Genomic DNA, 24,069 nt, shown 5'->3' with positions numbered 1-24,069 from the left:
CCGTTATCTCACCTAATGCTTTCCTGTGTGTGTGTGTGTGTGTGTGTGTGTGTGTGCAGGCTCCTTCCTCCCTCTGCTATAACTATGAAGGTAACATTCTAGGAACCTGGGAGACAGCAGCAGGGCATCCTGTTTGGGGTCTCCAGAAGCAAAGCCTCCTGCAGCACAGCAATTGCTCTAAGGGGCCTCTTTATCTTTGCCCCTACTCTCTCCCTGTCCTCGCTCCTGCCTCCCCCCTCTCCCTTCCTGCTCCCACCACACCCATAAACCTGCAGTCTAAGGCTACTACTATCCATCCCTTCCTCAAGTGGGGGTGGTGGTGGTGGGAGGGTGAGGAGGGGGCGTCACTCAGCAGTTTGGGGCGGTGCTATGTGGGCACGTCCGCCCCCAAGGCATCCCTGGTTAGACTTCCTCCTCCTGCAAGCTGCCAGCCCAGCTGGAGGAAACAGCAGCAGCAGCAGCAGCAGCAGCAGCAGAAGAAGAAGAAGAAGAAGAAGAAGAAGAAGAAGAAGAAGAAGAAGAAGAAGAAGAAGAAGAAGAAGAAACGGCCACGATGAGCACTGGTGACGCTGTGTGCATGGGCTGGCTCGTCAAGTCGCCTCCCGAGAGGAAGCTGCAGCGCTATGTGAGTAGGGGTGTCAACTCAACCCTGGCCCTCATGCCCTCGGTTCTCTGCCCATGGGGTGGCCGTGTGTGGTCCTGGGGAGTCCCTGACTCTAGGCGCGCCAAACATAACTGTTCCCAGAGCGAGGCCAATGGACGTCGGAAAGTGAAATCTCACATTGAGCTGTGCTGCTGAGGCGTCCTGCAGCAGGCTGGCCTGGTGCCTCTTGCCTGCTGTGTTCAGTGTCTCTATGCAGTCAGCGGTAAAGGGAGGTGGGTTGGGGCTGAAACACCCAACACCAGTTTGTATGCTGGAGCAACCAGAGAGACTTCTCTAAAGGGTGTCCTGTTTTTAACTGGAGTTCTATTTCACAGAGAGAACAGGGCGAGGGACAGGGAAGTGGACAGTAAGTAAAGCTGTGTGGGCCACCCAGTAAAGCTACTACCTTCCTCTTGGACTGTAATGAGTACTGTTGTAGCTATCATAGAACACTCCTGTTGGGAGCCTACCATACAGTGTAACTCTTTTTTCATTATGTACCTTCTCAGCACATCCTTTATGATGACACCAAGCTTTTCTAGTACAGCCGGAACCATTGACATTTCCTATTATGAAATAAGGAACACCCGGAGAAATACATCTTTCTACTCATCATACGACTATATTTAAAAAAGCTGCACACAACTCAAAAAGTTCATTATATCTAGTGTTCTCAGAATAAAATCGTAAAAATATTTGGCTTAAAGACACGATTGTTATTGAGCAAGAATCACTTTAGTCCCCAGGGGATTGTATGTGTAGATATTAAGATTTCTTGCCTTTGGGTTTTGGTGGAGCTGGAAGTAGTTTGATGGATCCTTGTCCTTCATAATTTCTAATTTATCTGCAAAACCAAAGCATGCTGGTGGGAACTACCCTGCCAAGGTTTGCACTCAGCTGAGGTACTCCACCACAAATGGGGTTCTACCTGGTATTTATGTCTATAGCTTTCTAGCAGGTGTCCCTATATCACCAGCCAGTACTCTTGTTGCATATTAAAGAGCACATATCATGTAGAAGTTCAGGGGTAGAATTATAAGAAGATAACAATAATGTACGGATATTTCTAAAATTTGTAACAGAAGCTTTTCCTGAATATGAAGTTGCTCAGTGCTCTCTCTCTCCCCACATTTCTGAGTTAGACAGTGTCTCACTCTTAGGAGTCTTCCATACAATCTAACTCTTTCTCATCATGTCCCTCCTCAGTATATTCTTTATGATGATGGGTTTTTGTTGTTTGTGCTATTGAATCAAAGAATGTTGTTCTACTTAGCGTGTAGCTATCACAGATGCAAAATATAAACACTTCTTTGAATAATAGCAGTAGTCACCTCCCCCCCCCATCTTTCTCTCTGAGACAAGGCCTCTACATAGCCCTGGCTGTGCTGGAACTCACTTCGTAGACCAGATTGGCCTCAAAGTCAGAGGTCCACCTGCCTTTGTTTCCTAAGTGCTGAGATTAAAGGCACGTGCCACTATACCTGGACCGGCATCATGGTTTTGATTTCACAAATTCCTAAGCACCAGAGTCCCACATCTCTCATCCAAGCTGTTTCCCTAACTTTTCAGCTCCTTTGAAGATGCAGTGATGGGCTGGAGAGATGGCCCAGTGGTTAAGAGCACTGACTGTTCTTCCAGAGGTCCTGAGTTCAATCCTCAGCAACCACATGTAATCCTCACAACCATCTGTAATAGGATCTGATGCCCTCTTCAGGTGTGTCTGAAGACAGCGACAGTGTACTCATATAAATAAAATAAATAATTCTTTAAAAAAAGAAGAAGATGCATTCATACCAATGAGGCAAAAACATGTTCCTATGTACCACATGGGCAGGTGAAACTTGCAGTGCTGCTCCCTGGGAGGATTCCCTTGCTGCTCCTAATGAGAGTCATTTAAAGAATCACTGGATGTTTTCAGAGTGGCATGAACTTTCCAGTAGCTGATTCAAGACGGTGAATCTCTAGAACAAGGTTTATGGATGACCCATCTTCATGCCCCCCCCCCTTTTGTTTTGTATTTTGTCTTCAACAGGCTGACTTAAGAGAGTTTATTAGTGTTTTATGATTTTGGGAAGACTTGGATATGTAGATCTTTTGTCACATGTGGATTGTTATTTTGTTATTTTATTTATTTATTTATTTGGTGAGGTAGACCTGTAGTGGACAAGACTGAAAACAGAAGAGAACTTAGGAACCATATTACTAACCATAGCCAATAAAATTAATATAACACTCTGGGAGGCAGAGGCAGGCAGATTTCTGAGTTCGAGGCCAGCCTGGTCTACAGAGTGAGTGCCAGGACAGCCAGGGCTATACAGAGAAACCCTGTCTCGAAAAAACCAAATCCAAAAAAACCAAACAAAAAAAACCTAATATAACTTCTGAATTTATTTATTCACTAAATCCGACCTTATGGAAAAATATGAAATGTCCATCTGATCTTCTAACACAGCATCTTCATGATAGGTAGGCAAGGAGTTAGGGAAGTGGGAGAGAAGACAGATTCTTGAAGAAGCAGCTTAAAGTTTTTAAATGCCCATGTTTCTTCTTTTCTTTTTGGATTTTTTTCCCCTGAGACAGGGTTTCTCTGTATAGCACTGGCTGGGATTACAGGCATGTGACACCACTGCCCGACTGCCTCCCCCCTTTTAAAAAAATAAAGTTGATTCCTTTTTCTTTGTTTTATAAGTAATCTAGACATTTATTCTTATCATCAAAATTCAAACATTGTAGGAATGGATGAATGAATAGAATAGAAGTCTCCCCCCTCCACACACACACATCCTTCTCAGGGTTGTCCCTAAGGACAAGTGCTCTTAGATGTATGATATTGTTATAGAACATTTTCTATATTTTTTCTTTTCACATAAATGCAATTGTCCAATAATTTTATCTTCCTTTTTATAAGTAGTCTATACATTTTTCCAAGTTAGTGCATACAGATTTACTTCATTTTCAAATCATTGTGTAATATTGCTTATAATACATGTATCATAATTTAACAATTTTTCTGTTGATGAACTTTTAGCTTACTTCTGTTCCTTTGATTTAAGTAATGCTAGAAGGCTGAGGAAATGGCTCAATCAAAGGTTGAGGAAATGGCTCAATCAGACGGGAGTTTATGTTCCCAGCACTCACATAAAAGCTGGAGACAGTGATACATACCTATTATCCCAACAGTGAAAAGATGGAGATATGAAGAACCTGGAGATTGCTGGATAGAATTGGTGTGTTCCAGGCTCATTGAGAAGGTTTATCAGAAAAATGTAGTGAAGTGATTGAAGAATGGCATCCAATGTCAACCTCTGGACTTCACACACATGTGTACATGCCATGCTATACTAATTTATTAACTTGGTTATTATAACAACGTTAAGTGACAGATGCTATTTTTACCTCTGAATACACAAATTTTTGTTGGATATGCAATAGGCAAGCATCTTCTACCACCCTGTAGTTTGCTTTTTCATTATCATTATTTATAGTTTTTTTTCCAGTACAAAGATTTTATTTTTCTTATTTGAGTCCGGATCTCATACAGGCTGACTTGAAATTCAGTATGCAGCCTACATTGGCCTGATACACATGGCAATCCTGCTTCTGTAATGTTGGAATTAAAAACATGAACTTCCATGGTCAGCTAAGCCTTAAAAATGTGTGAAATTGAAAATATAAGATTTTGAATTATGCCTACTTTATTGACAAACTGTTCATTTCTATGCCAATATCATACTGTTTAATGAGCCTACCTTCATAAAACTTAGTTTTAGATGTCTAACTTTGTTTTGCTTTTTCTGAGTTGATTTGGCCATTCTAGGTCCTTTGTTTTTCTGTAACAATATTTAAATTATTATGTCAATTGATTTTATTGAGTTTATACCTTATATCCTTGTTTACGTCACTTAGTACTTATGGCCTTGCTTGTACTTAGAACTTGCAGTATAATCAGTGTTTTATAGAAATGATGAGTGAAGACATCCTTCACTATGTTGATCTTAGGGATAACATCATTTAATTTTTTCATTTCAAATTTTAACTATAGGTCTCTTTTTAAAGTTTATTTTTATTTTATGTGTATGGGTGTTTTGCCTGCATGTGTATGTATACACTATGTACATGAAGTACCTACAAGTGCCAGAAGAGGGTACCAGTTTCCCTGAAACTGTAATTATAGCCAGATATGAGCAACAGTGTGGGTTTCAGGAATCAAACCTGGGCTGTCTGCAAGACCAACAAGTGCTCTTAACTACTGAGCTATCTCTCCAGCCTCAGCTATAGTTATTTTGTAGACATGTTTTACCAAATTAAATACATTCTATATATTGTCAATTTACCGAGATTTTTTTCTTTTTATTTATTTTATTTTTGGTTTTTTGAGATAGGGCTTCTCTGTGTAGACCTGACTTTTTTGTAACTCTCTTTGTAGACCAGGCTGACTTCAGATTTAGAGATCTACCTGTCTCTGACTCCTGAGTGCTGAGATTACAGGAATGCACGACCACTTTACTGAATTTTTTTTTTTTGTTGTTTTTTTTTGGATTTGTTTTTTTTTTTTTTTCCGAGACAGGGTTTCTCTGTGTAGTCCTGGCTGTCCTAGAACTCACTCTGTAGACCAGGCTGGCCTTGAACTCAGAAATCCGCCTGCCTCTGCCTCCCAGAGTGCTGGGATTAAAGGAGTGCACCACCACTGCCCCTGCCTGATTTTTTTAAACTGTAGATTCAAACTTATTACTCTGTAAAGTAATAAGTTGCTTTTCCTTAGTCTATTACTATGATGGCTTCCTGACTATTTTTATTTAATTTTTGCAGTTTTTTAAAATTTTTTAAAATTTATTTTCTATATTCTTTGTTTACATTCTAAAAGCTTTCCCCTTTCCCAGCCCCCTCCCCCCCATATGTCCCATGAGTCCTCTTCTCTCCATCCATTCTCCTATCTTTCCCCCTCCCTTTTCTCTGTCCTGGTACTCCCCTACAATGCTGGATCAAGCCTTTCCAGGATTAGGGCCCTCTTCTTCCTTCTTCATGGGAATCATTTGATATGCTAATTGTATCTTCAGTATTCAGAGTTTCAGGGCTAATTAATATCCACTTATCAATGATTGCATTCCATGTGTATTCTTTTGTGAATGGATGATATTTTCCAGTTCTATCCATTTGTCTAAAAAAATTCATGAATTCATTGTTTTTAATTGCTGAATAGTACTCGATTTTGTATATATACCACATTTTCTGTATCCATTCCTCCACTGAGGGATATCTGGGTTCTTTCCAGCTTCTGGCTATTATAAATAAGGCTGCTATGAACATAGTGGAGGATGTGTCCTTATTGCATGCTGGGGAATCCTCTGGGTATATGCCCAGGAGAGGTATAGCAGGGTCCTTCGGAAGTGTCATGCCCAGTTTTCTTAGGAACCGCCAGATTGATTTCCAGAGTGGTTGTACCATCTTACAATCCCATTAGCAGTGAAGGAGTGTTCCTGTTTCTCCACATCCTGACCAACACCTGCTATCTCCTGAGTTTTTAACCTTAGCCATTCTGACTGGTGTGAGGTGAAATCTCAGGTTTGTTTTGATTTGCATTTCCCTAATGGCTAATGATGTTGAGCATTTCTTAAGGTGCTTCTCGGCCATCCGAATTTCTTCAGGTGAAAATTCTTTGTTTAGGTCTGTACCCCATTTTTTAATAGGGTTATTTGGTTCCCTGGGGTCTAACTTCTTGAGTTCTTTGTATATATTGGATATTAGCCCTCTATCTGATGTAGGGTTGGTGAAGATCTTTTCCCAATTTGTTGGTTGCCATTTTGTCTTTTTGACGGTGTCTTTTGCCTTACTGAAACGCTGTAATTTTGTGAGATCCCATTTGTCAATTCTTGATCTTAGAGCATAAGCTATTGGTGTTCTGTTCAGGAACTTTCCCCCTGTGCCCATGTCCTCAAGGGTTTTCCCCAGTTTCTTTTCTATTAGTTTCAGTGTGTCTGGTTTTACGTGGAGGTCCTTGATCCACTTGGAGTGAAGTTTAGTACATGGAGATAAGAATGGATCAATTTGCATTCTCCTGCATGCTGACCTCCAGTTGAACCAGCACCATTTGTTGAAAAGGCTATCTTATTTCCACTGGATGTTTTCAGCTCCTTTGTCGAAGATCAAGTGACCATAGGTGTGTGGATTCATTTCTGGGCCTTCAATTCTATTCCATTGGTCCACTTGCTTGTCCCTGTGCCAATAACATGCAGTTTTTAACACTATTGCTCTGTAGTATTGCTTGAGGTCTGGGGTACTAACTCCCCCAGAAGTTCTTTTACTGTTGAGAATAGTTTTAGCTATCCTGGATTTTTTGTTAATCCAGATAAATTTGAGAATTCCTAATTTTTGCAGTTTTTGAGATGGTATTTGCTCTGTAGTCTAGCCTTTCCTTGAACTTGTTATCAAGTCCAGGCTGACCTCAGACTTGTGATAGTCATCCTGCCTTAGCTCTCCAAGTGCTTGGATAACAGGTATGCACCGCCACAGCTAGCTGTGATTTATTTTTATGTTTGTGATGCTGGAGATGGAACCCAGGACCTTGCTCATGTTATTAGTAAGCACTCTATTGCTAAGATACATCCCTAGACTCATTTTTATTCCAGTGCTGAGCCAGCTGTGAATTCACAGGATAAAATTCATGTGATTTTCATGTGTTCTTGGACTTGTTTTGCTAGTAGTTTGCTGAGGGCATTTGTACTTCTGTTAATAGAAGAAATGGACATAGTTTTCCTTTTGGTGTATGTGACTATCTTTGGTTCTGATGTTAGCATAATGCTGGGCATGTAAAATGAAAATGGAAATGTGCTCCTCTTGTGTTTTCTGAGTTATATTGCATAGAATTAGTTTTTCTTCTTCCTTAAATATCTGGTTGAATTAACCATTGAAACAATTTGAAATTGACCATCTATTTCTGGGGAGACTATTTATTACCTTAGAATTCCATTTCTTTGAAGAACTCTTTGGAGGATCCATATTTTCTTGAATGAACTGTGGTAGTTTAGCCTGTCAAGGTTTTTCTTAGTTTTTACTGAACAGCCAGATTTATTGAAATTAAGTTAGTTGCTATATTCCTTTCTGTCTTTTTCCCTTACAGGATCTGTAATAGCGTTTCCTTTTTTATTATTCTGTAACTTTCATTGATTATTCTGTTTTACTGATCACTCTTGCTAGAGTTTTGTTAATTTTTCTGATATATTATAAGAACTAGCCTTCATTTTCATTGATCTCTATTATTTTCTTTGCTTTTAATTTCATTAGTTTATTCTCTCATCTTTATTATTTCCTTCTGATTGCTTTGAGTTTAATTTTATTGATACTATGGCTAATTATTTTAAATTTAAAAATATTAGTTTTAGTTGTTGAGCTTTGAGATTTGGCTTACAGTCTCTAAATGAATGGATTATTCTGTAGGAGTCTCAGAATTCTGGCAGAAACCCTGATTTGTCTGTAAAGGAATTCTTCCCTTATCACACTGTGCAGCTTACAGAGACTATAGTTTAAGAAGGCCTTGAATTTGCATTCTTCCTGCCTCATCCTGTTGAGTAGCTGCCATTTGTAGGCCTGTACCCCCAGACTCAATTCTTACCTTCTAAGGCAAGTGTTGAAAACTGTAAATTTCTAAGTATTGCTTTAGGTATAACCCACAAAATGTGATACATTGTTTTACTTTCAGTCATTATAAACATTAGTCAATTTCTCTGTGAGTTTTCCTTTTTTGAACCAAAGACTGCATAAAAGTTTCCTGTTTAATTTCCAAATATTCTGAAATTTTCTAGTTTTCTTCCTATTATTAGTTTCTGATTAAACTATGATATGATCCAAGAGCAAACTATATGATTTATATGTTTTTTAAAAAAACTATATTAGGGTTACACTATAATCCACAATGTAGTTTCAGTTGGTGAATATTGTGTGTTGGAATGAAAAAGATGGATCTTTCATTGGGTGGAATGTTCTATAAATGTTGTATTCCATAGCTGCCTGCAGCTATTACAAACTGGGTTTCTGGAACAGAAGCTGAGGGATGGATGGGGAAGGGGGGAAAAGAAAGAAGGGCCAGGACAATGTTTCACTGATCGAGGCTGAAACTTTAATGGTGGTCAGACCTTTTAACAGTTTGGACAAACCCTTCCCCCCCAGACTCCGGGCTGAGTTCTGGTGGAAGTTGTCTAGCTTCTCTTGGAGGTCCTTGTCTCAACTGCTCCAGCAGCTGGGTGGGTCACCTGCTTAATTCAGGAATTCCTAGACCTGGAGGAACAAAGAGCTTAACCTTCACTGAGCTTCTCCACCCTAGGATAAAAATTCCTGCCTTAACCTACTTCCCTATTATGTCCTAAGGGCAGATTCCTGCCTGAAGCCAGGAATTGTCCTTGGCCAATGTCAAGTTCCTACCGTGGTATGACTCCCCAATATGGCTCTGTACATATAAACATTAATTAGTCCAGTTGGATTGATGCTATTGTTCAGATTTTCTACATCCTTACTGATTTTCTAAATCCTTACTGATTTTTCTGCTTCCTTTTACTGTTATAGAGCTATTATAGAAAGAGAGGTGAAAAAGTTTCCATTTTTAAAATTTCAGTTTGTCTATGTTTTTCTCCTCCTCTTCCTTTTCTTCCTCCTCTTTTTTCTTTTCTTTTGTTTTGTTTTTCAAGATATGGTTTCTTTGTGTAGCCTTGGCTGTCTAGGAACTCATTCTACAGACCAGGCTGACCTCAAATTCAAAGATGTGCCTGCCACTGCCTCCTGAATGCTGGGATTAAAGACATGTGCCACTACTGCCTGGCCAGTTTTCCCATTTCTCTTTCTAGTTTGTTTTGTAAATAAAACATTTAGCTTTAAAAAATGTGATATTGTTTTTGATGCAAGAGAAGGAACCTAGGTCCTTATTCATGCTGCCTAAAACTTCTGCTATTGAGGTATACTCCTAAATTTACAACTTTTTGTGCTGTTCTTCATAGAGTGAGTTTCTTGTGGTATTCATAGCATTGTTTCACTGTCCATTAGTTTTACTCTATGGCTGTTGGTCTGATAAGTACTTGATAAGAACTGTGCAGGCAGAGCCTTCAAGAGTTCAATTCCTCCATACTTAAAAGTGTGTCTTAGGGTTTCCATTGCTGTGAAGAGATACCATAACAAAGGCAATTCTTTTTTTTAAATTTTTTTTTTAGATTTTATTTATTTTATGTATATGAGTACACTGTAGCTGTTTTCAGACACATCAGAAGAGGGTAATAGATTTCATTATGGATGGTTGCGAGCCACCATGTGACTGCTAGGAATTGAACTCAGGACCTCTGGAAGAGCAGTCAGTGCTCTTAACCACTGAGCCATCTCTCTCCCCAACCCTCCACCCCCAGAAAGGAAACTCTTCTAAAGAATGTTTAATTGGGGCTGACTTCCAGGTTCAGAGGTTCAGTCCATTATCCCCTCAAGTCAGGAGCATGGCAGTTTCCAGGCAGACATGCAACAGGAGAAAATGAGAATTCTACATCTTGTTCAGAAGGCAAACAAAAGACTGGCTTTCAGGCAGCTAGGAGGAAGGTCTCTGAACCCACCTCCACAGTGACACTTCCTCCAACAAGGCCACACCTTCTCCAACAAGGCCACACCTCCCAATAGTGCCACTCCCTGGGCCAAGTATATTCAAACCACCACAGAGGGCTCCATCTTTTTCCAGTACAACTTACCTTCTTTTTTTTTTATTTACATTTCAAATGATTTCCCTTTTCTAGCCCCCCACTCCCCGAAAGTCCTGTAAGCCCCCTTCTCTTCCCCTGTCCTCCCACCCACCCCTTCCCACTTCCCCGTTCTGGTTTTGCCGAATACTGTTTCACTGAGTCTTTCCAGAACCAGGGGCCACTCCTCCTTTTTTCTTGTACCTCATTTGATGTGTGGATTATGTTTTTGGTATTCCAGTTTTCTAGGTTAATATCCACTTATTAGTGAGTGCATACCATGATTCACCTTTTGAGTCTGGGTTACCTCACTTAGTATGATGATCTTCTTGAACTGTGGTTATTCCACAATATAGGTTGTATAACAGAATGGGGATGTTGAACAACTTTGCTAAATGTGTACCTATCAAAGCCAAATGAATAATGAATTCAAGGTGTTTCTGGCAGTGTTTACCCATTGTGTATCCTACAACTTCACTGAAGCCTTGGTTTTGAAGATTCAACATGCACACTTTTCATGTGTGAGCCATCACACCAACAAACAGTTCTCAAAATGCCCTGGCACAGGTTATTATACCATTATTATGTTATAACTTACATTGTTTCTGTGGCACATAAAATTTTTCTGTTTTTATAGAAAGATAATGGCTTGGATAGAGAAATTTTCAATATTTCCATTTTCAATATTTTCCTACTGTCATTCCTCAGTGTATATGTTTGTATTATGTTACTTTAGAATGTTTGGTTTTTAAAATTGCTGTGTATTGGCTTACATTTCACAAAAAAATCAGTAAATACATTTTGACTCAGGATTAATATAAAATTTCTGACAATTTCTGGAATAGCCCTAAACATTTGTCATTTTAATTACATAATTTATGCAAAGCAATATTATCAATATTGATGATTATAAAATCAATGAACTCTGAGAAAAATTAATACTCTATGTCCTGCAGGATCAAATTTCAGGTAAGTTTAGTTTTTATATTTATTTGTTATATGTGTGTGCACAACTGCATGAGAGTATGTGCACACATGAACCATAGTACACATATGAAAGTCAAAGGACAATGTGTAAATGTTCTCTTTTTCCACCATGTGAGTTCCAATAATCCAATTCAGATTTTCAAGCTTAGTGACAAGTGACTTTGCCTACAAAACAGGCCCAATATTTGATTCTTTATTTAAAAATAAATAAGCACATGCATTGTATTAGTATGAAAATTTACTTTTATCAAAGTAAATAAGATTATATGCATAGTGAAAAAATGTTTTAAAATATTTTTCTTTATGATTTATTATCAATGGATGTTTGATTTGGGTACCTATTTTATATATTTATATGCTGGAGTTGAATAAACATTTCTTGGATGAAGTGGGGGTCACAAGTAGAAAAAAAATTTAAGAAGCCCTACTGGGCTACCTTTTGCTTCCAACTCACTGTTTCAGCTGAATTTTTCTTGTGGACATAGTCATCACTGACAAGGCAAGCAAGTATTGCTTTTTGTCCCTCTCTGCAGGCTTCTGTGACTGTATTTCAAATTCATAGCCTGCTGTGTAACCTGAGATCTCTTAGAATTGTGTGTTTAATCAGCCCACTTAATATTATGAAGTAACTTCTTGTTCTTTGCTTCAAAACATCAAAACACTGTGCCATTATCTTTTAAATACATTGTTGAATTTAGCTTGCAAGTATTTTGCTGAGGATTTTATACCAGTATTTATTCAATAAATTGATTCATAATTTTCTTATTTTGTTGTGTACGTTTTTAGCATATATAGAATAACTTTGAAAGCATCCTGTTCTTTTTATTTTATTGAGTAATGTGAAAAGCATTGATGTCAGATCTTTAAAGGTTTGATATAATTTGAATGTGAATCTACATAGTCCTTGGCTTTTTTTGTTAAGTTGTGTTTTTTTTTAAGAATTATTTATTTATTTTATGTATATGAGTACACTGTAGCTCTGTTCAAACACACCAGAAGAGGGCGTCGGATCCCATTACGGATGGTTGTGAGCCACCATGTGATTGCTGGGAATTGAACTCAGGACCTCTAGAAGAGCAGCCAGTGCTCTTAACTGCTGAGCTATCTCTCCAGCCCTGTGGGGTTATATATATATATATATATATATATATATATATATATATATATATATATATATGAAATATATACTATTTGAATCCCATTGCTTGTTAATAATCTGTTTAGTGTTACTTTTTGCCTTTGTCTGTACATGCTGGTGTATATATATACATATGTGTGCAGATGTTCAGGTGGAGGCCAGAGGTTGACCCTGGTTTCCTCGCTCCATCCTTTTCAATCTTACTTTTTGAAACAAAGTTTCTCACTGAACCTAAAACTCATGAATCAACTAGATAGGCTAGCCAGTGAACACCAATGATCCTCTTGTCTTTCTCTGACCTCCCACTATTGAAATTACAGACACACATTGCTACATCTGGCTTTTTATGTGGATGCTAGAGATTGAAACTCAGGTCCTTATGCTTCAGTACCAGGAGGCACTTTTCCTACTGTTCATGGACTCTTGGCTCAATATTGGTAGGCTGTGAGTGTGTAAAGGCTCATGCCTTTAGTCTCAGCACTCAGGCAGATATCTGTTCAAGGCCATCGTGGTCTACCTACAGAGAGAGTTCTAGGACAGCCAGGACTACATAGGGAAACTCTTCTTTGAAAAACAAAACAAAACAACAACAAAACCCCAAGTCTTTGTTTAATTGATTTTTGTATTTTTCTCACAGTCTTTATTTAATTAACTATGTTCTAATTTTTAATCCATTGATTTGGGGTTGGGCTTATTCTTGTTATTCAAAGATTTTGTGGTACATCTTGGGTTAACTATTTGAGGTCATAGTTAACCCTAACACTGTCTGATTTAAAATTGTTTTTATATAATGTATTTTTTATATTTTTATTTTCTATATTCTTTGTTTACATTGCAAATGATTTCCCCTTTCCCAGATTCCCCCCTCCCCATATGTCCCATAAACCTTCTTCTCTCCACCCATTCTCCAATCACCTCTCTCTTTTTTCTCTGTCCTGATACTCCCCTCCAACGCTAGATCAAGCCTTTCCAGGATCAGGACCCTTTCCATACTTCTTCATGGGAGTCATTTGTTATGCTATTTGTGCCTTGGGTATTCAGAGCTTCTGGGCTAATTACTATCCACTTATCAGAGATTGCATTCCATGTGTATTCTTTTGTGATTGGGTTACCTCACTTAGGATGATATTTTCCAGATCAAACCATTTGCCTAAAAATTTTGCGAATTCATTGTTTCTAATTGCTGAGTAGTATTCCATTGTGTAAATATACCATATTTTCTGTATCCATTCCTCCTTTCAGGGACATCTGGGTTCTTTCCAGCTTCTGGCTATTATAAATAAGGCTGCTATGAACATAATGGAGCATGTGTCTTTATTGCATGCCGGAGAATCCTTTGGGTATGTGCCCAGGAGAGGTATAGCAAGGTCCTCCGGAAGTCTCATGTCCAGTTTTCTGAGGAACCTCCAGACTGATTTCCAAAGTGGTTGTACCATCTTACAGCCCCACCAGCAGTGGAGGAGTGTTCCTCTTTCTCCACATCCTCGCCAACACCTGCTGTCTCCTGAGTTTTTGACCTCAGCCATTCTGACTGGTGTAAGGTGAAATATCAGGTTTGTTTTGATTTGCATGTCCCTAATGACTAATGATGTTGAGCACTTCTTAAGGTGCTTCTTGGACATCTGAATTTCTTCAGGTGAAAATTCTTTGTTTAGATCTATACCCCATTTTTTAATGGGGTTATTTGGTCCCCTGGGGTCTAACTTCTTCAGTTCTTTGTATATATTGGATAATAACCCTCTATCAGATGTAGGGTTGGTGAATATCCTTTTCCAATTTGTTGGTTGCCGTTTTGTCCTTTTAACAGTGTCCTTTGCCTTACAGAAACTTTGTAATTTTATGAGGTCCCATTTGTCAATTCTTAATCTTAGAGCATAAGCTATTGGTGTTCTGTTCAGGAACTTTTCCCCTGTGCCCATGTCCTCAAGGGTCTTCCCCAGTTTCTTTTCTATTAGTTTCAGTGTGTCTGGTTTTAGGTGGAGGTCCTTGATCCACTTGGAGTTGAGTTTAGTACATGGAGATAAGAATGGATCAATTTACATTCTTCTGCATGCTGACCTCCAATTGATCCAGCACCATTTGTTGAAAAGGCTATCTTTTTTCCACTAGATGTTTTCAGCTCCTTTGTCGAAGATCAAGTGACCATAGGTGTGTGGATTCATTTCTGAGTCTTCAATTCTATTCCATTGGTCCACTTGTCTGTCACTGTGCCAATACCATGCAGTTTTTAACACTATTGCTCTGTAGTATTGCTTGAAGTCAGGGATACAGATTCCCCCAGAATTTCTTTTGTTGTTGAGAATAGTTTTAGCTATCCTGGGTTTTTTGTTATTCCAGATGAATTTGAGAATTGCTTTTTCTAATTCTGTGAAGAACTGAGTTGGGATTTTTATGGGGATTGCATTGAATCTGTAGATTGCTTTTGGCAAGATGGCCCTTTTAACTATATTAATCCTGCCGATCCACGAGCATGGCAGATTTTTTCCATTTTCTGAGGTCTTCTTCGATTTCTTTCTTCAGAAACCTGAAGTTATTGTCATATAGATCTTTCACTTGTTTGGTTAGAGTCACACCAAGATACTTTATATTGTTTGTGTCTATTGTGAAGGGTGTCATTTCCCTAACTTCTTTCTCAGCCTGCTTATCCTTTGAGTATAGAAGGGCAACTGATTTGCTTGAGTTGATTTTATAACCAGCCACTCTGCTGAAGTTGTTTATCAGCTGTAGGAGTTCTCTGGTGGAGTTTTTCAGGTCACTTAAGTAGACTATCATGTCATCTGCAAATAGTGATAATTTGACTTCTTCCTTTCCAATTTGTATCCCCCTGACCTCCTTATGTTGTCTAATTGCTCTAGCTAGAACTTCAAGAACTATATTGAAAAGATATGGAGAGAGAGGAAAGCCTTGTCTAGTCCCTGATTTTAGTGGGATTGCTTCAAGTTTCTCTCAGTTTAGTTTGATGTTGGCTACCGGTTTGCTGTATATTGCTTTAATGATGTTTAGGTATGGGCCTTGAATTCCTGTTCTTTCCAAAACTTTTAGCATGAAAGGATGCCGAATTTTGTCAAATGCTTTTTCTGCATCTAATGAGATGATCATATGGTTTTTTTCTTTGAGATTGTTTATGTAGTGGATTGCATTGATGGATTTCCTTATATTGAACAATACCTGCATCCCTGGAATGAAGCCTACTTGATCATGGTGGGTGATCGTTTTGATATGTTCTTGGATTCGGTTGGCAAGAATTTTATTGAGTATTTTTGCATCAATATTCATAAGGGAAATTGGCCTGAAGTTCTCTTTCTTTGTTGGATCTTTGTGTGGTTTTAGTATCAGCGTAATTGTGGCTTCATGGAACGAGTTGGATAGAGTTTCTTCTGTTTCTATTTTGTGGAATAGTTTGAAGAATATTGGTGTTAGGCCTTCTATGAAGGTATGATAGAATTCTGCACTGAAGCCATCTGGTCCTGTGCTTTTTTTGGTTCGGAGACTTTCTATGACCCCTTTTATTTCTTTAGGGGTTATGGGACTGTTTAGATGATCTATTTGATCCTGATCCAGTTTTTGTGTCTGATATCTGTCTAGGAGACTGTCCATTTCCTCCAGATTCTCCAGTTGTGTTGAGTATAGGCTTTTGTAGTAGGATCTAATAATTTTTTGAATTTCTTTAGTCTCTCTTGTTATATCTCCCTTTTCATTTCTAAGCTTGTTAATTTGGATACTTTCTCTGTGTCCTTTGGTTAGTCTGGCTAAGGGTTTATCTATCTTGTTGATTTTCTCGAAGAACCAGCTCCTGGTTTTGTTGATTCTTTGTATGGTTTTCTTTGTTTCTACTTGATTGATTTCAGCCCTGAGTTTGATGATTTCCTGCCTTCTACTCCTCCTGGGTGAAATAGCTTCTTTTTGTTCCAGGGCTTTCAGGTGTGCTGTTAAGCTGTTATAGTGTATGCTCTCTCCACTTTCTTTTTGGAGGCACTCAGGGCTATGAGTTTTCCCCTTAGCACTGCTTTCATTGTGTCCCATAGATTTGGGTATGTTGTGTCTTCATTTTCATTACATTCTAAAAAGTCTTTGATTTCTTTCTTTATTTCTTCCTTGACCAAGGTATCATTGAGTAGAATATTGTTCAGTTTCCACGTGTATGTGGGTTTTCTGTTGTTTTTGTTGCTATTGAAGACCACTTTTACTCCATAGTGATCTGATAGGAGGCATGGGATTAGTTTGATCTTCTTATATTTGTTGAGGTCTGTCTTGTGACCAATTATATGATCGATTTTTGAGAAGATACCATGAGGTGGTGAGAAAAAGGTATATTCTTTTGCTTTAGGATAAAATGTTCTATATATATCTGTTAAATCTAATTGGTCCAAAGCTTCAATTAGTTTCACTGTGTCCCTGTTCAGTTTCTGTTTTACTGATAGGTCCATTGAGGAAAGTGCAGTGTTGAAGTTATCCACAATTATTGTGTTAGGTACAATGTGTGCTTTGAGCTTTAGTAAAGTTTCTTTTATGAATGAGGGTGCCCTCACATTTGGAGAATAGATATTCAGGATTGAGAGTTCTTTTTGGTGTATTTTTCCTTTGACTAGCAAGAAGTGTCCCTCAGAGTCTCTTTTGATGACTTTGGGTTGAAAGTCAATTTTATCTGATATTAGAATGGCTACTCCAGCTTGTTTCCTGAGACCATTTGCTTGTAAAATTGTCTTCCAGCCTTCCACTCTAAGGAAGTATTTGTCTTTGACACTGAGGTATGTTTCCTGTATGCAGCAAAATGTAGGGTCCTGTTTACATATCCAGTCGGTTACTCTATGTCTTTTTATTGGGGCATTGAGCCCATTGCTGTTAAGAAACATTAAGGAATAGTGACTATTACTTCCTGTCATTTTTGATGTTATTTTTTAAATTTGATTCGTTATCTTCTTTTGGGTTTGATGAAAGAAGGTTACTATCTCACTTTTTCCAGGGTGAAGTTTCCCTCCTTGTGTTGGTGTTTTCCTCCTAATATCCTTTGTAGGGCTGGGTTTGTGGAAAGATATTGGATAAACTTGGTTTTGTCGTGGAATATCTTAGTTTCTCCATCTATGGTGATTGAGAGTTTTGCTGGGTATAGTAGTTTTGTCTGGCATTTGTGTTCTCTTAGAGTCTGCATGAGATCTGCCCAGGATCTTCTAGCTTTCTTAGTCTCAGGTGAGAAATCTGGTGTGATTCTGATAGGTCTTCCTTTATATGTTACTTAGCTTTTTTCTCTTACTGCCTTTAATATTCTTTCTTTGTTTATTACATTTGGGGATTTGATTATTATGTGACGGGAGGTATTTCTGTTCTGGAGTTCTGTAGGCTTCTTGTATATTCATGGGCATCTCTCTCTTTAGGTTAGGGAAGTTTTCTTCCATAATTTTATTGAAGATATTTGCTAGCCCTTTAAGTTGTAAATCTTCACTCTCATCTATGCCATAATCCTTAGGTTTGGCCTTCTCATTATGTCCTGGATTTCCTGGATGTTTTGGGTTACAAGCTTTTTGCATTTTGCATTTTTCTTTGACCGTTGATTCCATGGTTTCTATGGTATCTTCAGCATCTGAAATTCTTTCTTCTATCTCTTGTATTCTGTTGTTGATATTTGCATCTATGTTCCCTGATTTCTTCCCAAGGTTTTCTATCTCCAAAGTTGTCTCCCTTTGAGTTTTCTTAGTTGTTTTTACTTCTGATTTTAGATCCTGGATGGTTTTGCTTAGTTCCTTCACTTGCTTGGCTGTGTTTTCCTGTAATTCTTTAAGAGATTTTTGTGTTTCCTCTTTCATGACCTCAGCCTGTTGACCAAAGTTCTCCTGTATTTCTTTAAGTGATTTTTGCATTTCCTCCTCATTGGGTTTTGTATTCTCCTGAATTTCTTTCAATGATTTTTGTGTTTCCCTTGTAAGGGCTTCTAACTTTTGATCCATTTTCTCCTGAATTTCTTTAAGTATGTCCTTCATGTGTTCCTGTACCAGCATCATGACCAGTGATTTTAAATCCAAATCTTGTTTTTCTGGTGTGATGGGGTATCCAGGACATGCTGTTAGTGGAGAATTGGGTTCAGATGCTGCCATATTGCCTTGATTTCTGTTAGTGATGCTCTTGCGTTTGCCTTTTGCCATCTAGTTCTCACTGGTGTTAGTTGGTCTTGTCAATGCTGGACTCACCAGCAAAAGTTTCCTCTTCCCAGCTGGCCTCTGGTGCACAGCTGACCTCCTGCACTGCCTGGAGACAGGGTGCTGTGGCCCAGGCTGTTCCAGAACCAGAGGCAGAGACCTGAAGGTTCCAGCCAGAGGCCTCAGGACTGGATCCTCTGCTCTGCAGGGCTGGACTCACCAGAGCACACTGACTCCTCTCAGCCTGCCTCCCGGGTGCACAGCTGGTCTCTTGCAGGGCCTGGAGATGTGGTGTTGTAGCCCAGGCTGTTCTGGATCCCGAAGCAGAGACCTGAAGGCTCCAGCCAGAGGCCTCAGGACTGGAACCTAAGCTCTGTGGGGCAGGACCCACTGGAGCAAGCTGTGTCCTCCCAGCCTGCCTCCGGGTGCACAGCAGGTCTCTTGCACTTCCTGGAGACCGAGTGCTGTGGCCCAGGCTGTTCAGATCCCGAAGCAGAGACCTGAAGGCTCCTGCCCGTGGCCTGCTGGACTCACCAGAGCACACTGACTCCTCCCAGCCGGCCTCCCGGGTGCCCCTCTGGCCTCTTGCAGGGCCTCGAGATGTGGTGTTGTAGCCCAGGCTGTTCTGGATCTGAAGCGGAGACCTGAAGGCTCCTGCCAGGGGCCTCAGGACTGGAACCTCTATATAATGTATTTTGATCATATTCTCTTCCCTCCAGTTTGAATTTTACTATAACTTATAGTATAGCTAGAAACTTTCCTTTTGAAAATTGACTTTGCAATAATGCAAAGATTCTGATAAGTTTTGCTTTTATTTGCATTGGATTCTAAGAATTTTAAAATTTCTTCCAGATCCACTGATTGTTTTTGTTTTTTTTTTTTGTTTTTGTTTTTGTTTTTTAATACTCCTTTAGGCTTAGCACAAGCTAACCTAGAGATTTATTTTTAGATTTATTTATTTATTTTATGTATGAGTATACTGTTGCTGTCTTTAGACACACCAGAAGAACGTGTCCGATCTCATTACAGATGGTTGTGAGCCATTATGTGGTTGCTGGGATTTGAACTCAGGACCTTCAGAAGAGCAGTCAGTGCTCTTAACCGCTGAGCCATCTCTCCAGCGATCCACTGATTGTTTAGCATGGCATGATGTGCACACATACAGTTTCAGTATTCTGGAGACTAGTAGGAGGATTGCTGTAAGTTTGAGGCCAGCCTGGGTGATTTCTAGTTTTTCCATTATGATCCAGAAAGACACAAATTATTGTTTTATGTCTGTTTTGATGTATCCTATAGTTTTAATTGTAATATCTTTTAAGCTCCCAATAATATGTGTTATGCAGCTGTATGTGACTGAAACAAAAGAGAAATAAAGAGGACATTACTGTTCCTAGTTATGGTGGAGGAGGTTTATTATAGATATGAGGGAAGGAATAGCCAGAGGCAGAGACATCTGGGAGAGTGCAGAGTAAACATGACTCTCAGCTGGGCCATATGAGGAAAGGATGGAGGGGATAGAGGAGAGATCTTGGAGACCAAGAGGCCTGGAGGCTAAAGGGTAAGCCAAGTGGACAAAGTAACCAAAATTGTTGGATTATATACGGAATGGTAGCCCAGCCTCTGTGCTGAAGAAGTTTAGGGTAGAGGGTGGGATATGCCTACCATACCCTGTAACAGGTAAGGGATTGTGGGAGAACCTGGCAGCTAGGTCCATTCTGTTAAATAAGTACTTCAATTAGCCCTTCCCTGTTCTCTCACAGTGCCAAGCCTCAGCTGCTCTCCATGACCCCTTCATAACTTCAAAACCAGTACCACCTGGGTGATTCTTAAACATTACCAAATTCAGCTGCAGCATGAGGCACAACCTTGGCTACCTCTGGAACACAGCATCTTGGTGCTCTAAGAAAACACTTCCCAGAAGATTTTACCTCAGTGATGCTGGTCTCTTCTTAATAACCACTAATTACTTAGCTCCAGCTAACCAGCATCAGTTGTCCCAGTAGTCCCTTCTATTCTTGGCTCTAAAGCCAGAGCCACATAGCCAAAGCTGCTGAGTTCTGCTGCTTGATGGTGTTAGAACCTGCCCCCTCCCTATTTTATTATATTATTATTAGCTTTGTTTTCCAACTCCTTTACTGCCTAAGCTTGGCTGTCCTGGAACTTGTTATGTAGATTGACCTTGAACTCAGAGATCTGCATAGCTCTGTTTCCAGTATTGCTGGGATTTTCTTCATCTAGAATCTACTCTGTTCAAGGCTGGCCTTCAACTCAGAGACTTCTTTGCCTTTTTCTCCTGAGATTAAAAGCTTGTTCTGCCAAGCCTGGACCTAAATTTAGCTGGGTAGGATCTTGCCCCCCAGGTCACTACTTCCTAAATTCAATTTAATATCCTTGAGCACAGGATTCAGCTCCATTTTACTTCCTGGAGCCCCTTTAATACTCTAACCATGTATTTTACATATTTTTCTTTCTCAGCTTGCTATGCTTGTTTAAAATGCTCTTCATGAGACTTAACCAGAGAACAAAGTCTCTGTTGGGCTCTTTTGAGACTTCTTTTGTCAATGCAATTAATATAAATCTCTTCACCTTAGCCTCAGGCAGACTCTTTCAGAAAAGAGCAAAAAGCAACTATGTTCTTCACCAAAATACTACAAAACAATCTCTAAGCCAGATATTGAAGTTCTTCTTTAGTGAAACCTCTTGGGTCACGTCTATACAGTTCAATTTACTCACAACAAGAAAGTCTTCCATATTTCTACTAAAATGATTTATTTTTTTTTCTTAGGTTACTTTCCCCAGATCTACAAATGCATTCTCATCCATTTAAACATTCACACACACACGTAAACACACATACACACACATACATACACACACATTCATACACACAGACAAAACACATGTTCTCCAATATTCCCAAAGAAGAAACTTTTTTTTATTCGATATATTTTTTATTTACATTTCAAATGATTTCCCCTTTTCTAGCCCCCCACTCCCCGAAAGTCCCGTAAGCCCCCTTCTCTCCCCCTGTCCTCCCACCCACCCCTTCCCACTTCCCCGTTCTGGTTTTGCCGAATACTGCTTCACTGAGTCTTTCCAGAACAAGGAGCCACTCTTCCTTTCTTCTTGTACCTCATTTGATGTGTAGATTATGTTTTGGGTATTCCAGTTTTCTAGGTTAATATCCACTTACTAGTGAGTGCATACCATGATTCACCTTTTGAGTCTGGGTTACCTCACTTAGTATGATGTTCTCTAGCTCCATCCATTTGCCTAAGAATTTCATGAATTCATTGTTTCTAATGGCTGAATAGTACTCCATTGTGTAGATATACCACATTTTTTGCATCCACCCTTCTGTTGAGGGATACCTGAGTTCTTTCCAGCATCTGGCAATTATAAATAGGGCTGCTATGAACATAGTAGAGCATGTATCCTTATTACATGGTGGGGAATCCTCTGGGTATATGCCCAGGAGTGGTATAGCAGGATCTTCTGGAAGTGAGGTGCCCAGTTTTCGGAGGAACCGCCAGACTGATTTCCAGAGTGGTTGTACCAATTTGCAACCCCACCAGCAGTGGAGGAGTGTTCCTCTTTCTCCACACCTTCTCCAACACCTCCTGTCTCCTGAATTTTTAATCTTAGCCATTCTGACTGGTGTAAGGTGAAATCTCAGGGTTGTTTTGATTTGCATTTCCCTAATGACTAAGGAAGTTGAGCATTTTTTAAGCTGCTTCTCAGCCATCCAAAGTTCTTCAGGTGAGAATTCTTTGTTTAACTCTGTACCCCATTTTTTAATAGGGTTGTTTGGTTTTCTGGAGTCTAACTTCTTGAGTTCTTTATATATATTGGATATTAGCCCTCTATCTGATGTAGTATTGGTGAAGATCTTTTCCCAATTTGTTGGTTGCTGATTTGTCCTCTTGATGGTGTCCTTTGCCTTACAGAAACTTTGTAATCTTATGAGGTCCCATTTGTCAATTCCTGCTCTTAGAGCGTACGCTATTGGTGTTCTGTTCATAAACTTTCTCCCTGTACCGATGTCCTCAAGGGTCTTCCCCAGTTTCTTTTCTATTAGCTTCAGAGTGTCTGGCTTTATGTGGAGGTCCTTGATCCATTTGGATTTGAGTTTAGTACAAGGAGACAAGGATGGATCAATTCGCATTCTTCTGCATGCTGACCTCCAGTTGAATCAGCACCATTTGTTGAAAAGGCTATCTTTTTTCCATTGGATGTTTTCAGCCCCTTTGTCGAGGATCAAGTGGCCATAGGTGTGTGGGTTCATTTCTGGATCTTCAATCCTGTTCCGTTGATCTGCCTGCCGGTCACTGTACCAATACCATGCAGTTTTTAACACTATTGCTCTGTAGTATTGCTTGAGGTCAGGGATACTGATTCCCCCAGACTTTCTTTTGTTGCTGAGAATAATTTTAGCCATCCTGGGTTTTTTGTTATTCCAGATGAATTTGTTAATTGCTCTTTCTAACTCTGTGAAGAATTGAGTTGGGATTTTGATGGGTATTGCATGGAATCTGTAGATTGCTTTTGGCAAAATGGCCATTTTAACTATATTGATTCTACCGATCCATGAGCATGGGAGGTTTTTCCATTTTTTGAGGTCTTCTTCCATTTCCTTCTTCAGAGTCTTGAAGTTCTTGTCATACAGATCTTTCACATGTTTGGTAAGAGTCACCCCAAGATACTTTATACTGTTTGTGGCTATTGTGAAGGGGGTCATTTCCCTAATTTCTTTCTCAGCCTGCTTATCCTTTGAGTATAGGAAGGCCACTGATTTGCTTGAGTTGATTTTATAACCTGCCACTTTGCTGAAGTTGTTTATCAGCTGTAGGAGTTCTCTAGTGGAGTTTTTTGGGTCACTTAGGTAGACTATCATGTCATCTGCAAATAATGATAGTTTGACTTCTTTCTTTCCAATTTGTATCCCTTTGACCTCCTTATGTTGTTGAATTGCCCGAGCTAGTACCTCAAGTACAATACTAAAATGACTTATTAAACCCCACTTAAAACATCCCATGGGTTTGCAAATCCTAAGTCTCCAAGTCCACAGTCTTCAACAAAAGCATGGTCAGGCCTATCACAGCAATACCCCAGTCCCTGTTAACACTTAGTTAGGGTTTTACTGCTGTGAACAGACACCATGACCAAGACAACTCTTATAAAGGATAATGTTTAATTGGGGCTGGCTTAAAGGTTTAGGTGTTCAGTCTATTATCATCAAGGCAGGAACATGGTACCATTCAGACAGGCATGGTACAGGAGGAACTGGGTATTCTATATTTTCATCTGAAGGCTGCTAAAAGAATACTGACTTCCAGGCAGCTAGGATGGGGGTCTCAAAAGCTGACACCCACAGTGACATACCTACTCCAGTAAGGCCACACCTACTCTAACAAGGCCACAACTTCTAATACTAGCACTCCCTGGGCCAAGCATATACAAACCATCACC

The 24,069-nt window shown here is 39.4% G+C and overlaps 1 protein-coding gene across 2 annotated transcripts in view; it reads left to right on the top strand.

Annotated features, from left to right (window-relative positions):
* The first annotated feature begins 459 nt into the window (after positions 1 to 459).
* Positions 460 to 24,069, top strand: part of Gab3 (GRB2 associated binding protein 3) — a 160,855-nt gene continuing 137,245 nt past the window's right edge. For both annotated transcript variants that reach the window (XM_052171179.1, XM_052171178.1), the window contains exon 1: positions 460 to 625. In XM_052171179.1, the coding sequence (XP_052027139.1) occupies positions 554 to 625 (72 nt within the window). In that variant the 5' untranslated portion in view covers positions 460 to 553. The remainder of the gene's footprint in view (positions 626 to 24,069) is intronic.

This window comes from Apodemus sylvaticus, chromosome X, assembly GCF_947179515.1.
Source record: "Apodemus sylvaticus chromosome X, mApoSyl1.1, whole genome shotgun sequence".
NCBI classification, from domain to species: Eukaryota; Metazoa; Chordata; class Mammalia; order Rodentia; family Muridae; genus Apodemus; species Apodemus sylvaticus.
This window is presented reverse-complemented; position numbering and strand designations above follow the sequence as displayed.